This window comes from Ammodytes marinus (genome assembly GCF_949987685.1).
Source record: "Ammodytes marinus genome assembly, chromosome: 6".
Taxonomy (NCBI): Eukaryota; Metazoa; Chordata; class Actinopteri; order Uranoscopiformes; family Ammodytidae; genus Ammodytes; species Ammodytes marinus.
Window position 1 is genome coordinate 14,005,523 of NC_137235.1, and position 16,574 is coordinate 14,022,096.

The 16,574-nt window shown below is 40.7% G+C and overlaps 1 protein-coding gene across 1 annotated transcript in view; it reads right to left on the bottom strand.

Moving 5' to 3' along the window:
* Positions 1-16,574, bottom strand: part of ugt8 (UDP glycosyltransferase 8) — a 36,961-nt gene that overhangs the window by 16,340 nt on the left and 4,047 nt on the right. The window contains exons 2-3 of the mRNA XM_080029328.1: positions 6,945-7,810; positions 3,724-3,866 (exon numbers count right to left, since the gene is read on the bottom strand). Coding sequence (XP_079885454.1) covers positions 3,724-3,866; positions 6,945-7,775 — 974 coding nt within the window. The 5' untranslated portion in view covers positions 7,776-7,810. The remainder of the gene's footprint in view (positions 1-3,723; positions 3,867-6,944; positions 7,811-16,574) is intronic.

Here is a 16,574-nt window from a genome sequence, read left to right on the forward strand (position 1 = left end):
CACAAAGTATGATCGAAAACTTGCATAACCTTAACCCATGCATTTCGCTCTAATTACCTGTTAGCCTGTCATCTTGGTCTCATTTGAAATTCTCAATTAATATCATATCCTAGTGTGTGCAGTAATAATTGTAGAAAAATGAATAGGGGCACTGATTGCAATTTAGACAAAATAATCTAACCTGCCAATTGCAATTTTTTGCTGATTCAGAATTATTTCTCCCCATGAAATTAATATCTATATATTTTTTGTATATACATATAATTATTATATTAATAATAATAATAATAAACATTTTAGGTAAATGTCCTTCTGTTACAGTTTTTTTCGATCTAAACCACAGTGGGCACAACTGTAGCTCAATGTGCAAAACTCTAACTACAGTCTGCACTACCAACAGTCACTGGAGCTGAACAGTTCACTTCACCTGCAAAATAGGCTCAGTGCAGCAAACACTATGAACCAGCCTCATTGAGATAACACACACAGTCACTCAGAACCTGCTCAGAGTACAAACACTAGCATCAAACCCCAATACATAAATTACAAACTTTTAATCTTTACAGTTTGAATAATTTGAGTTATTTCACACAAATTACATAATATTTTCTTTGATGAAAGGGTTAAATTATTTCACATGAAATTGTTTATTTTATAACATACCAGTTTTTTTTTAGGAAAACAAAAATAAATTAAAATCTGAAGTTTGCTCCAATAGATACACATTTTGTATATTTTATTGAAAACATTTCCAAATGTAGTATTTATCTGTGTAAATATTCTATAATACAGAAATCTATCCTGTAATGTTGTCATTTACTGTAAGGATGCAACTCTAAGCTGTTTGTTTGCTGGAAACTCCGTATTACAGATGCAACTTTAGATTTTTGCAGATTGGGTTGCACTCTCAACCCTGCCTCTCTCAATGAGAGACCATGATTCACAACAGGGTCTATCAGTGAAGCCCTTACTGTATTTCATCAGACATTACAGCTATATGTCTTCCTCCACACATCCACACTCTCACTCTTCTCCCTCCAACAACCTGTCTTCATTGGTCCATTTCCAAAAAAAAATATATTTTTGAGCTTTCCCTTTATACTGTATATGTTCACTAACAAGTCTAAAACAAGACATCTTAGTGTTTCAGTTGATATTGCAATCTGCAGTGTTTGAAATGCACTCATTCTGTTTTGAATGTGTGGTTTACAGTTGTGGCAGTAGTGTGTTAGTGTTTGAAAAAAAGGGCTGGAAATCCACAGTGTTGTGCAGGCTGTGGTTATGCCATGAGATAGGTGTGTAGAGTTTTGAAAATTGTGTTTAATCAATGAAAAACGAGCTAGAGTTTGGTCCGAATGAACCGCTGCTGTGAATAGTGTAGTTAGAGTTGTGCACTTGTCGTTCCAGTTGTGCCCACTGTGGTTTAGCAATCGAAAAAAACTGTAATTAAAACCAAACTTGTTCTTCAGTGGCTTATCCCAAACTTTGTTTAAATAGACTACTGTTGACTGCTCTCTGCAGCTGAAGCAGTTGATTTTCAAGCTAGCGCACTGCAGGGCTGTGATGCACGAACTTCCTGTTCTTACCGACTTCAAAATAAAAGTCAACTCACGTTTGGCTAGTAATAGGCTTTTAATGTGAAGGCGCACAGGAAATATTCTGTTTGCACACGCGCTAACTTAAGTGCGTGCCGTCTCCTTCCGATTATTACCGTTGGTGAAGTGACGCTAAAATCGCACACAAGCACAGGTCCCGAGCACACATCTTTCACCAGCCAAAGTGAAGGGTGGACTCAATAACTTACTTGTCTAAGACCGCATTTGGAGAGTGTTACAGTTTTTTTCGATCGCTAAACCACAGTGGGCACAACTGTAGCTCAATGTGCAAAACTCTAACTACAGTCTGCACCATTGGAGCTGAACAGTTCACTTCACCTGCAAAACAGGTTCAGTGCAGCAAACACTATGAACCAGCCTCATTGAGATAACACACACTGTCACTCAGAACCTGCTCAGAGTATAAACACTAGCATCAAACCCCAATACACAAATTACAAACTTTTAATATTTACAGTTTGAATAATATGAGTTATTTCACACAAATTACATAATATTTTCTTTGATGAAAGGGTGAAATTCTTTCACATGAAATTGTTTATTTTATAACATACCATTTTTTTTAGGAAAACAAAAAGAAATGAAAATCAGAAGTTTGCTTCAATAGATACACATGTTGTATACTTTATTGAAAACATTTCCAAATGTAGTATTTATCTGTGTAAATATTCTAAAATTGTAATACAGAAATCAATTCCTGTAATGTTGTCATTTACTGTAAGGATGCAACTCAAAGCTGTTTGTTTGCTGGAAAATTCGTATTACAGATGCAACTTTAGATTTTTGCAGATTGGGTTGCACTCTCAACCCTGCCTCTATCAATGAGAGACCATGATTCACAACAGGGTCTATCAGTTTCCCTTACTGTATTTCATCAGACATTACAGCTCTATGTCTTCTAGGTCTTCCTCCACACATCCACACTCTCACTGCTACTCTTCTACCTCCAACAACCTGTCTTCCTGGGTCCATTTCCAAAAACATTTTTTTTTTAGCTTTCCCTTTATACTGTATATATGTTCACTAACAAGTCTAAACAAGACATCTTAGTGTTTGAGTTGAAATTGCAATCCGCAGTGTTTAAAAGGGATTCATTCTGTTTTGAATGTGTGGTTTATAGTTGTGGCAGCAGTGTGTTAGCATTTGAAAAAAGTGCTGGAAATCCACAGTGTTGTGCAAGCTGTGGTTAAGCCATGAGATAGGTGTGTAGAGTTTTGAAAGTTGTGTATAAGCAATGAAAAACGAGCTAAAACGAGCTACAGTTTGGTCCGAATGAACCGCTGCTCTGCATACTGTTGTTAGAGTTTTTCACTTGTCGTTCCAGTTGTGCCCACTGTGGTTTAGCAATCGTAAAAAACTGTAATGTAGAGCCCTCTAAGCAGTGTTGTGCAGCGCTCCTCTGTGTCTCAAAGAGACAGCCTCTCCTCATTAGCACTAGTGCGAGTGGACTTGTATTCATCATCGCACGTGATCAATTTCAGTAGCAAATGCAATCAAAACTGTCGCACTGTACAGCCCTGCTCCTGTTATTCATTCACACGAAGGTCTACATTAATCCTGTCACAGACACACAGATACTGAAACAAAGAAAGGCCCTGTAGATAGTTATCTCAGCTGAACTTGACACGTAAAAATGGGCCAATCAACTGAGCACATTTTCTGGACGAATCACTTCCGTTATGTGACTTTGCTGTATTAAATAAAATGCAGATGTCTTTTCGACCATAAACATGTAAAGCCCTCATCATCAGTATAGTGTCTGTCTTTAGTTCTCATTCAAGAGAACAAAGACGCTTAAAAGGTTAGGATCCATTGCTCGATTCTGTTTGATCAAGAGGGCGACCTCAGATAAACCCTGGAGCAAATGTGGGGTGGCAAAACGGACATTTGGACTTGAGACAGAGAACGGTCAGAGGATCAACTTGTTCCCCTTTATTTTACAGCGTGTATTGGACTGGATGTAGTATAGCTGATTATGTTAGTGCATTTAAACCTATGAATTACATTTCTGATCAATGCATGCATACTACGCCCTCTGAGCCCCCTTGAGTGCAGATTGCAGTAGCTGTGTGAGGAATGAGAGAGAGTGAAGAAGCAGGTGTTTCACCTCCAGACCACGCGCTGCGGCAGCCTGGCCAGGGCTCCTGCAAGTTTGTGAGCAACGTCATGAGAAAGGTACTTGACCCCAGCTCCAAATGACACGACCACAAAGCCATGCTCCGCTGTGTCATTCACCCAGGCCTCAAAATCCTGTGGGAAAAAGAAGAGAGACAAGACAATGAGCTAAGATTATATCTTTTTGAGAGTTTCTTTGACTTGTATTTTTATATAAAAATTTGTGTATCCTTTTTTTTTTGTCCCTCCTTACTGGGTATATCGTGCATGTGTACTCTAATCTTCCATTGTTGATATATGTAAAGTGATAATAATGTTAATTTAACAGCTTAGTTGAAGATTACTTTTTTGTTGATTTAAAAGATAAGAAAACCAGCCATATGAGTTATGTGTATGGCAATAATAAAAGAGAGGTTTGTTTTACACAAACACACACACACACACACACACACACATTCTGAATAATGTCCCTTTAAATGTTGTATATGGTGTTGTAATATGAAAAGCAACAGCAGCTAAAAGGCTCCTGGACTATAAACCGCCATACAACTGCAATTGCCAGTTATTATATTGCTGCTGGTAGAAGTGCCAAATGCATGAAGCTGTTTTATATATGTAAGTGAATGCCTAAGAACTGTAAGCAATGATTAAGGAAATTAATGAACAATGTAAATAATCCAGAAAGTCTTTAATTATTATGAGCCAACATCAGTGTCGAGATCATTTTGCATCTAGGTGGCCTTTTTTCATTTCATTTATTCATTTATTTATTACGGCTCACGGCCATAGCACATGGCATGGAGCACACAATTCAAATTAAATCATTACAAACAAACAATGGTGTACGGCAAGGACAAAACAAAAACTAAACAAAACAAAAACATTACTTAAACAATGGCAGGACATTTCTCAGAAAGGCTCCTGTTTTAACAATAACCCCTGTTTTTTCTGACCTCAAAAGCAAAAGCAATTTTATCTTAGATGGAAAATAAACATACACCAAACTGTGCCTGCAAGTACCTGTATTTCTTTTATTTTTACACTTAGGTTAGCTGTCCTTTCACTCTGAAAGTCTACAGTATTTCCGGGTCCCACATTATTCTCAGGAAATGTGACAAAATTGTGAAATTTTAATCTCTTCTGAATGGCTACCTTTAGCAATTTGCTTTGAGGTTGGCAGGTAGTAAGTTGACGTTAAGAGTTCATCATAGTTTGGTTCACAGATATACAAATGGAAAACAAATACAAATGCTGCTCTGCCATGAAAGCGATAGTACCTCATACGTTATTGCATCCGTGGGAAACTCTGTAGCTTGAACTCACAGCACAGCTGATGAACAATAATTGACATGCCATAAAACGACGGCGCAGCCAGCCATCAGAAACATGATGAGTAGTCCACATATCTTACATGTGATGGGCAGAGGTGTATGAAGTATGAACTCCTGAGCATTAAATTAGAGTACAGTTACTTTTAATAATGAACTTGAGCTGAGTCATCCATGTTTGTTTACGTAAAGACACTTCAATTATCATTAAGCTTAATCATAATTAGTACTTGGGTGCAGATATGAAATTAAGCTTAATCATAATTAGTACATGGATATGAACTATATTTGCATATCTGAGGTTAATACGGTAATATCTCTATTTAAGTAAACACAGATGATCTCATTACCATGTATGACATCATTTCCTAAACTAAGTTGGCTTACACTGTTAAAGGGTTAGGGAGGGAAACTGAAACTATCTGCTTTGAAAACAAAGAGCACACACGCACTGTTTACATTGTCGACCAGACAAAAATCCCCTCTTCCTCCCGGGCCCTGTTCATGACTATGACGAGGAGTTGCTATGATTAAAAACTTAAATGTACATCAGATCAGTTTAGTCTTGTTGCAGTTCAAGCAGTCTTTGCGATAAACCTCAATATCAACATTTGCAATAACCATACATTTTCGATATTTTGTGGAGCCCTAATACTTATCTAGGAATGGGGGGTGAAAAGGCAAAGACATTTGGTGAGGAGGTTATCAGGGAGCAGCCATGTTGGAATTAATGACAGAAGTGGAGGACAAGTTAGAAGGAGGGAGGCTAACTAAGGGTCCAGCTGCAGCAGCTCAGGCCGGTACTGGCACGGAGGAACCTCAAAGGGCTCTACTGTCCCTACAACGCAGCCTCAGTGACCCTGTTAAAAAAGAGTCTCAGTGTCCCAAGAGCCCAGATAACTGCCCAGAACAATGGCCTCGTTCTCCCTCCACTTTCATTCTAACTCCCTCCGCACAATCCGGCACAATGCTCCCTATTGGCTCAAGAGGAATTCCAAAAAGCCCCCGCAGTGGATACCAACGGCCTGCGCGACCGGTCGTCCAAACTCTGGTCGACCCCCGTCACCAACCGCCTCTGCTCTCGGTGGCACTCCCTCCCTCTCTGCTCAAAATTCAACCCAAAGCCATCCTCACCCCAGCGATGTATAGGATGTCTTTGTAAGCAGGATGTGCTAAAAACCCATAGACAATGGATATAAGTTAAAGCTAGCAAGGGTTAAGAATAGGATATAAAAATTACCAGCCACCAGAAGCTTTTTAAATAATTTACTGATGTCCATTAAAGAAAGCTTTGGTAAAAAAAAATTGACAAAATAGTTTAACACTTGTTTGACACTTTCACAAAATCTCTTGAAATCACAATGCTAGGCCTATTCCTATATGTTATACTAACAGGTTAAATTTGTCTTGAGGGAGAGTAGAGCATTACATATTGCTTCCGTCCTGTACAAACATACTGTACATTTGCATAATGTCAAAGTCAAACTCTGTCATCACGAGGTAGCCATTGTACTGCTGTACCAATGGCACAGAGCCCTCATGTTATCTACCAGCAGTTGTAATGGGCCGTAAAAGAACTACTGTAGATACAGTATGTACATTTTGTATGAGGGTGTGGCTCTAGAAATGCATCAGATCATCTCTCAAACAGAGTAAACATTTCAAATGATTGGAGACAAGGACATTGATGAGGAGACCATCAGTAGTCATCAGTAGTCTATAGAATTAGACAAAACATTTACAATGTGTGTGTGTGTGTGTGTGTGTGTGTGTGTGTGTGTGTGTGTGTGTGTGTGTGTGTGTGTGTGTGTGTGTGTGTGTGTGTGTGTGTGTGTGTGTGTGTGTGTGTGTGTGTGTGTGCGTGCGTGCGTGTGTGTGTGCTTACCTGCGGCAGTGGGTTGGAGGGCTTGGTAAGGATGCCTCCTATGTACACTATATGTGGCAGGGTGGGTCTGGGAAACTCCAGGGCCAGGTCAGTGCACAACATCCACAGCTGGCTGCCCTGCACCAAGTCGGCCATGGCCACTTGAGGTTTCACGCCATGTTTCTTCATAATCCGGTCATACTTGGGTAATGCAATGTAACGGACTCCAATTCGCTGCACCAGGTAAATAACTGTGTTGGCGATCCTCTGGACCAGTGACATTCGGTCCGTCAGCAATGAGTTGAATTCAGGTACATATGAAAGCGGGGCCGGTGCGCCCGCCTCTGCCGGGTACCACAGGCCTGTGCCGAACACAGCATATTTCACACCCAGGATGTGAGCGATCACAAAACCACACATCTCATTAGGGTCCACTAGCAGCAGGTCAAACTTGGCCTCCTTGAGGCGAGTCATCACCTCTACGTTGCCAACCACAGCATCACAGTTCATAGAATAGTGGTCAAGAATGTCAAACAGTTCAAGAAATGTCAGGCGGCCTGAGAAGATGTTGGTGACTTTGGACTGGAGGAAAGTGTCAGCCGTGCTGCTGTTAAAGATCCCTGGGTAGTGCTGGAAGTGGTAGTCAGGGGAGGGGGGCACCTCACGACCCTTTGAAATCAGGAAATGGGTCTCGTGGCCCTCCTTGTGCAGCGCCGTGGCCAGCGTCTTGAAGATGTAGAGGTGGGATTCAAACATGATGGGTGGAACCACTATCACTTTAGCGGCCCATGATGCACTGGGTTCCAAGGAGAGGAGGCCAAGGAGGAGCAGTAGTGACGAGGGTAGTAGCATGGTTGAAATGATGACCAAATGGAAAATGTCAACGCCTGACATGGAGACAAAAATGGACAGTCGTCAAAAAAATTGCAGCGCCATAATACAGACATAGGATAATGTTTCTCAACAGGTACAGAAACATTATGAGAATGAAGAGCTTCATATAAAATCAGTTCAGAAATTATAGTTCTAAGGTGCACTAAAGTAACTTTAGGTGTCAGAGAAGTAAACATATTGTAAGGTTTATTCTCATAAACATAAATAAATAAACCATTAAGACCATCTTTTGAAATAAGAATAAAACAATTAAATTACTTATAATGGCACAAAACCAATGATCCCTAGACTTAACTTGCAAATCCATCTGTGCTAAAAAAAAATTTTAAATGTCTGTAAAAAAAAGCCTGATTAAGAATAAGTTCTAATGAATAAATTCAATGCACTCACAGTCGTAGTGCCAGTTTTGAGAATATACCTTAGAAAATATTCACTTTTCTGACACACCCAAAAGTTCCATAGTGCACCTTTAACCAGGACTTTAAATACGCCAACACCTCTTTGAATGGTGCGTTTTTTTAAAGTCCAGAATGGTTCACTTTTCCTAATCAACCTTTCAACTTATTTCTCCCCATTTCCATTCCACCTCTTCCTCCCTGCCCTATATGAACAGCCGTCACCGACATGGATGTGTGGGCAGCACCAACGTCATTCTTGACCGCTCTATTCACAAACACTGAAACAAAGCGCCTTTATCATGCCACTATGTCACAGGCTGGGCCTTATATGCCTACACTCACTCTCCCTCTCGCTCTGACTTGGAAACCTCTTTATGTAGAGCAATCATATATCCAGTTTTTCTCTCTTCTTATCCACCGTATTTTCCGCACTATAAGCCGCACTGGACTATAAGCCGCAGGTATTATAATGCTTAATTACCATATGTAAAGGGCCACTCACACTAGGGCCGCGGCCCCGTGCCCAAGCTCATTTGCATACTAAAGTCTAGAACGTTTGGCTAGTGTGACCACGCCATCCGTATTCCAGCACGGAACAGCCCCTTGGCCACGGCACACCTGGGACAGGTGTGCCGTGGCCAAAGTACAGATGCTAATGAGATGACACGCGCACAAGAAAGCGCACAGGCGGCGTTCCTGGCGTGAATTTATTAAGGATGCATAGTACGTTAACGTCCGCTGCCTTACTAGTCGGCACCAGAATTGCCCACCACTTGGACTTGTAGCTACATAAAATGTGTGAGAATTAACGTGTGTGTAGGCCTAGGTGTGGGCTAATAAAAGGGAGAGAGCTAAATAGGTGAGCGCAGAAAGCAAAGAAAAAAGGTTTTCGTGTTTACTCACGTTCGTCAGATGTTTTTTTTATTTTTCCTCCCGTCGGCAAATATGCAACTTGTTTGTTGAAATGTTAATGATGACGGACCGTTATATTAATAATAAACAGTGTGCTGCACAAATATGAGACTGTCCACCGCAACCTATTACGTCAAGGCTACATTTAAAAAAAACAATGGCTTAAGGATTATCGTTGCTCTAATGTGGAAGTGGAGTATATGATGCAAATTTGGCCGGATGAAAATATTCACAAACAGTCGTATAGCCTACAAGTAGACTACGCTCCAAATCCTAAACGCGCACGGTGACGTAGGCAAGGTGCAATCGTGCCCAGGCCACGAGCAGTGTGACCACGGGCCAGCGGGAGGAGTGGGGAGGGGGAGAATCGTGCTGAATATTCCTGCAGCACGGAACAGGCAAACGGCCCTAGTGTGAGTCGGCCCTAAGAGTTCGTGCACAGAGGGGATTGTCGGGAAAGAGATGGCTGCTTGAGGAAGCTCCCATTTATTAACATTTCAACAAACAAGTTGCATATTTGCATAACGTACGTAAGTGTTACCATTTAGTGCAATAGCTACTAGGGATGGGCAGGAGTGTTTTCGCTACTCGTGTGATCGCTTGCATTCCTCAAGGATCAATCGATTCCTCGTTAAACTTTTTTCTATTTTTAGAACGCAACGCATCTGTCTACAGAACAACGGTTGACCGCAATAAAGCGCTCAATGCTTATGTCAAACAGTCACAGTTGCCCTATGATATTAAGGATTTTTTTCCACAAGGTTAAAACACATTTTCCTCACTGAAAGTAATTAATAGACGGGCCACAATTTAAACCGATCCAGTAGGTCTGCGATGGGGAGAAAAAATGAGAAAAAAAGCATGGGCAGTAGTTGTAACAAAATAAATTGCCTAAGTCACCATTTAAAATAAGAAGTGCAGCAGATAATATAAAATGATTGTCCTACAATTTAAATACATATAAATAACTCACCAAAGCAGATAGTTGTAGGCCTATATCCAACCGCGTAATGCTCACTCCGTGTCCGTGAATAATTACCGCGACTAATTCCTCATTAACGGAACGTTACACCGGTCGGTTTTTGAATCTTATCCCCATATTCCCTATTGAAGGCTTCTTAACTGTTGTTGCCTCGGAGCGAATGTGTCTGAAGTAAGCCTTGCTTCTTCTTTTCTTTCCAAGCGGAGAGCACTTTGCATGCTCACCAGGGGCCTCATTTATAAAGCTTTGCGTGGGATTCACGTGGAAGCTGGCGTACGGAAGAAATGTAGGATGTACGTGCGAACAAAAATATTCGGATTTATAAAACAGTGCGCACTCACGTCCTACGCCTGTTTCCCTTTATAAATCACAATCAACTCTAAATGTGGCGCAGCCTTTGCGGGCTTCACGTACCGCCCATATTTACCCATACATAGTCATCGACACGCCCGAATTAATATCATTTACTGAGTGCATGAAGGCGGTAGTGGCAATCGCCGACTGAAAGGGAAATGGAAAAATAAACTCCACACGGTGTGGATCACTGCAGTCACCCCGAAGTACCCGTTGGAGAAGTGGCGAACAGGGAAAATATAGTTTGGTGGCAGTGTGAGCGTAAAGGCGATAGAGTGCAGCCTGTGGCGATCTCTGTGAACGCTGTGGCCGAAATAAAAAGAAGTGATCCGACATAAAAGTGGACGCAAACAAGTGCATATCCTCACACAACAGTGTTTGTGCCACGAGCGGGGGGCACTGAGACCCCCCATGAGATACAGATTTGGAGAATTCATCCCGGGGCAGTGACGGGCGGCGGAGGGTTAATAATAAACTTCACAGTCCCTTTCAAAACACAATTGCGACGTGCTTAAACACAAAGAAAAACACATAGATAAAACGGACTAAAAGCCGTGAAAAAAATCACAGTAGCCTATGTGATGTACAGTAGGCTTATCATTAGTGTATGAAAAGGTGCACTCCTGTCTGCCTGACTGAGGCATCGAGAACAGCGTCAGTGTAAAAGTAATAGGCTGTATTACACCTCAATATTATCAGAATTAATTCCACAACATGCAGATATTATTCTTTAATAACTGCAGAGCTTATTCGAACGTTGCTATTTTGTTTTTATTTGCACTCATATGTCTCCGTTTGTAGGCTATATAAGATCCTAATTCGTTTTGTTTTTGTTGGTATCACTCCATGGAAAAATCTGTGGAGGCATTTGTTCATTAGTTGTAAGAATGGCTTCATCCGTTTTGCAAAGGAACTCCCAATATATGATAGACCTACATGGCTTATAATAGGCCTATCTGGATAAATTTTACACGAACACATTCGTTCTCGCACTTCATACATGTGCCGACGGAGTCGCCGTTTCTCCTTTCTCCACTTTCTGTGCGTACGCATGGGTCAGAGTTTGCGTGGAGGACCGCACATCTCCCGTCAAGTTTGGTTTTTATAAATCCCAATATTTGCTTAGAAATTGGCGTGCGCCCTCTTCTGGGCGTACGCAACGTTTATAAATGAGGCCCCTGGAGTCTACTCATTACTAACTGAGAGTAACAGGTGTCATCTCCCCTTTTTATAAACGTAACTTTATCCTCTGCTTTGAAATAATTGGTTATATTCCTGAAAATGTTCTGGAGAAGAAAGGAGAGACCGTGTTCAGCTCCGCGGTGCTGTGGAGAACACAGGCTGCGCTGCGGTGGCACGGAGGTGGCAGTTATTTGCAGTTGATGTTTGACACAACGCTCAGTTTATTGCACTTGCATCAAAATATTTAATTTTGTTAAACTTTTAAAATTGTATCCGTTTTGTGCCGTTTTGTACACGTATATAACATTTTAAAATAGGGTCGGCCGCAGGCCGCCAGCCTAAAGGCTACAGACACTAAAAAAACGATTTTCCTCATCCACCAATCGAGTTCCTTTGAAACGAGGAGTAGCCTACTCGAGTACTCGATTACTGACACCCATCCCTAGTAGCTACAGAACATATACTGTGCTGTGTAATAACAGGGTCGAAAAATGGGGAAAAAGTTGCGGCTTATAGTCAGAAAAGTACGGTATACAATGACTCATCCACACTCCTCCTTCCATAGGTTGTTAACAACATCTCAAGGACTGCGCTGCCCTTTGAAGCAAAGTGTACAGAACCCTGGGACGTAGAAGAGCTAAGTGAGTATGTGTGGTAGCAGATGAATACATTCTTGACCTATTTTGATACTGTTTGGTTCAAAGTTTCCTTTTGAAGCATCGGAGAAGAGATAAAGCTTTTTAAATAGGCTGTTCCAGTATCACATTGCAACACAGGGCGTACCCTGCCTCTCATTCAATGGTTGACCTTATAGACTGCAGCACCCTTGGATATCGAAAAAAAATTTAGATATTCTATCCTGTCAGCCCACAAGGAATATCTCGAATCACATCATATCGTCAATAGCGTTACGTCTGAATGTCAAATGGCAACTTCAGGAGGATTATTTAGTGTATTTTAGCCACCTGTTTGGCCCAAAATAGGAAGTTTATATCCAGAAACAGCTGATGCCCATAGTAGCAAGGACAAAATGGTGGACTCAAGGCGGCCACCATTTTGTTTAGCGTTGTCCTGAGGATACCGTTACAAGCACTTCTCAGCCCAGACTGTTGACTGTTACTATAGAAACCGTCCACTGTCTACTGAGGACTGTGATGAGAGTTAAGTTACTAACAATGGAGTTGGGTTTCCCTGCACACAGTGATAGAAGAGGTAATTACCTGGATTAAGAGAATTTGCATGAAATTGCAGGATATGAAATGATGGGTGGAGACAAAGGAGGAATGAAAAAGGCAAGAAATTTGAAAAAAGCTTGAAAGGAAATATTTGTATAAAGGCATAATACGTCATGGACAGCAGATAAAAGCTGAGAGTGATACCAATATGTAATGGTACTTTGATACAAAAAAACACTTTATATGTTTAATGTAAAATATAGTTGTTAGTTATTATTGTATTATGTGTAAAGAATTCTGATAACAGTGGAACACATGTCACTGCATTAAATATCAATTTGATTAGTTTATATGATGCAAACATGTGCCATTTATTGTGATATTTATATTTCGGTAGGCCTATTGATTTCTTAACATGTCGGCCAACTTGCTTGCGACAGTTCGAAAAACTCCAGAAAACTCCATCTAATTTTGCCAATGCTATGTTTCAAATTGTGGCACTGATTCAAAGAGATTATGTTAACACATATTTACCTCACAGATGAGCTTAAACACTATGTTTAGACAATTCTCCTTTAATCAAAGTTCTAAAATAACTATGAAGACTGACCATATTTCTGCAATGAACTCAAATGAATTGGCTTCAACTGCAGCTTTTGGTTGTGTATTGTTGAAAAATCAAACCGATTACATCTTCTTCTGCAGGAAGGATTGGAATTCATCAAAAAGTGACACAAGATGATAAATAGACAGTAATTCCCTCTCTGATGCCATAATCTAACACATTTTCTTGATTTAGCACAGCAGGAGGAGCTGCCTTGCTGCCTGCACAGCGGGGGTTCATTTGTTCTCCGACTACCAAGTGCAGCTGATATTAAGTCAGACGCCAGTCAGTCTGAGCCATTTATTTTGCCTCTTATCATTGAAACTGGGCACCGTTGACTATATCTTGGTGCAGCCTTCAGGTCATAAAGAACAGATTGCTTTAAACTAAAAGAATACAATACAGCTTGGAGACAGATTGGTAGCCTTCCAGAAGCTGTAATCAAATCATTAACAGCAACACAATGCGGCGTGTATCGCATCTAGGCAAGTCAAGCTCTGATTATTTAATCAAAGATACCAATGCAAGAATATAGCAGTTTGTTTGTGTGTCTAGTAAGGGAGCATTGACCTAGCAGGCCGCATGAGCCTCTTAAGCCTCTCTGAGGTTGCTCCCCGTAGCAAAAATTTGAGTTTTTTTCTTTTTTCTTTTTTTTGCACAGTGGACAATATTTCAAAGCAAACACTTGTTCTCTTGGAGTTTAAGGTAATACTTTGACACTAAAATAAAATAAAATGTTAATCTTGAGTTTCCTAACCCTGCGGCCTCTGTAAGCTAACTAGGATAAAAGAATACAAATAAAAAAATTATCTGAGGAAACTAGAGAGTTCGCATGGAGAGTTTAATTGACATTTGCAAGCACACAGCATTAGCTGAGAAGTACCAAGCTGGAGATGAACAAAAAAGAGCGATGTAGTACTGCAGAGAGCTGAGCAGAGCAAATTTACTAGGCCTGCATTGTTTTTGTCAAAAACAAAGTAGGCCTAGAAATGCCAGTGTATGTGCATCTCCCATTCATAAGAGTTTGGTGTTTTCCTTTGTTATAACGGGTAGTAATAGGAATCAAACGCAACAAACTATAGTTATCGTATACCATGAGACTATATATAACACTTTATAAGCTGTGATATCAAATATGTTTTGCAGCTCCAGACACATTGTATTTGATGGAAGAGGGGGCAACATGGCTATTATGATAGTAAGGGTCGCCCTGACCTTAAAGGTGAAGTAAGCGGTTTATTTATGTTAATATAAGTGTTAAATCGCTCTGTATTCATACAGTGATCACTTACTGTGCGCGTTTCATAAAGCCGATCTCTCAGTCAGCTGCTTTGCATGTAATTGGCAAATAAACTTATTGGAGGATCCCGAAATTTTTATCCAATCAGAAGAGAGAACGCTACAAACCGACACCCATCTCACTCATACATAGTATATACACTCCATGGTCTCACTGCCGGTCAGTGGCGTGCACAGGTAGAGCTGAAGTGGTGCTGAGGCACCTGCCCTTTTCCCCTGGCCCAATCAAGTGCCCTTTTGGAAAAAAAATCTGAAAGTTCTTTTTTTTTTTTTTTTTTTACAGTGTATGTGGCCCATGCCGACATTATCATCTATAAATGCTCAACAATTAAAAAAGTTTGACAATAATGCCCCAATAAATATGCCCCCATTCCTCCTCCTCCGCACACACTTCCTTTGTCAACGTGAACGCGCAGAGTGGACACAAACGGAGGCGCGTTGCCGCAGCAGTTCACAGCTGCTGCACACACACACACCTACTCCCCGGCCTGCCCTGCCCCACCAGCGAGGTAACACATACATGAATGGAGTCAAGGGTGTATTGTTTGCCCCCTAAGCCTCAGTTGCCAAGCTATAACTTGCATTTATTTGTCTCTGTTATAAAGTAGCCTCTATCATGCAGCGCCACGCAGCTGAGCATAAATTAGCCGACTGCTTAACAAGCTAGCCCCAAAAAAAAAATAGATATGACGTGATGAACACAACTAATGTCGGCGGAGTTTGTCATTGGTGCAGCATGTGAATCTATCAGTATGCTGAATATTTAGTGTTGTTTAGGTTTACTTTAGGCTATATAATTAACACGTGCAGTAATTTATTTGCTAAATGACAAACAGGCAATTCCCAATTGCCTGCAGAAAAAGTAGCCTTGTGCCTGGTTGTAATGTAACCAAGCTGTCTTATTTTATATGGTTGGTCTATTTTTATTTACAAATCGCAGTATAATGCCTAGAAAGGAGAGGTTAAAAAGAAAAAGAAAGGGAGCTACAGCAGGCAGCCCAGGGGAGCAGCTCTCTGCTCTCCTGGATGAAAGCATCCACCAGCAGCAAGGAGGAAAATGAAGATGAAAGGTCAGAGTCAAGACCAGAGTCATGTTAACTGTTCAGGGCCTTTTAAAGCTCAGATTTTAATGTTGAACTGTTCCTCAAATGTTATTGAAATATCTTAAAAGCTGTCCACACATTTTATTTTAACTACGCAAAGTGGGTTGGTGGTACTAAATCAGTCATGAAGCTATATAAGCTAATTATATTATTTTGTCCCAACCATAAGTTATTTCTATGTTACAAGACTTGCAGTAATCTTGTATTTACCTTAATAGGATATTATTAGTACGGAGATCAGGGGCCTAACGAAGACTTCAAAGAGAGAATTCGGGATAAGGGATTATTTAAAAAAATCTGAACTGACTGTTTTTTTTTCAAACATGCACATTTTTTCTTTCTGCTTTTTGGTCATTCTGTGTCTCCAAATTATTCCAGAAAATAGTACTAAATAGCCCACACTGACAGGTGATTTAGCCGTAGCTTTCTTCTCAAAGTGCACCAGATTGATGAATTTTACTTTAAAAGGATCAATTTTTTCTTCCCCGGATCCCCCTAGAAGGTCTAGGGTCCCAAACACAGTCTCCCAAATTCCTTTGAGAAACACTCTATTAGGCCTTTCACGCCAAAATGTGTGAAAGGCCTAAATGTGTGGCCGGGTATTAAAAGTCATTAGGCCTGGGGGGGATTTTGTACAAGTACCCTTAAAATGATTTGGTCATTCATCGATAGAATATATATTGTGCCCTTTTTTTTGCACTGAGCACCTGCCCCCCAAAATGTCTGTGCACGCCACTGCTGCCGGTGC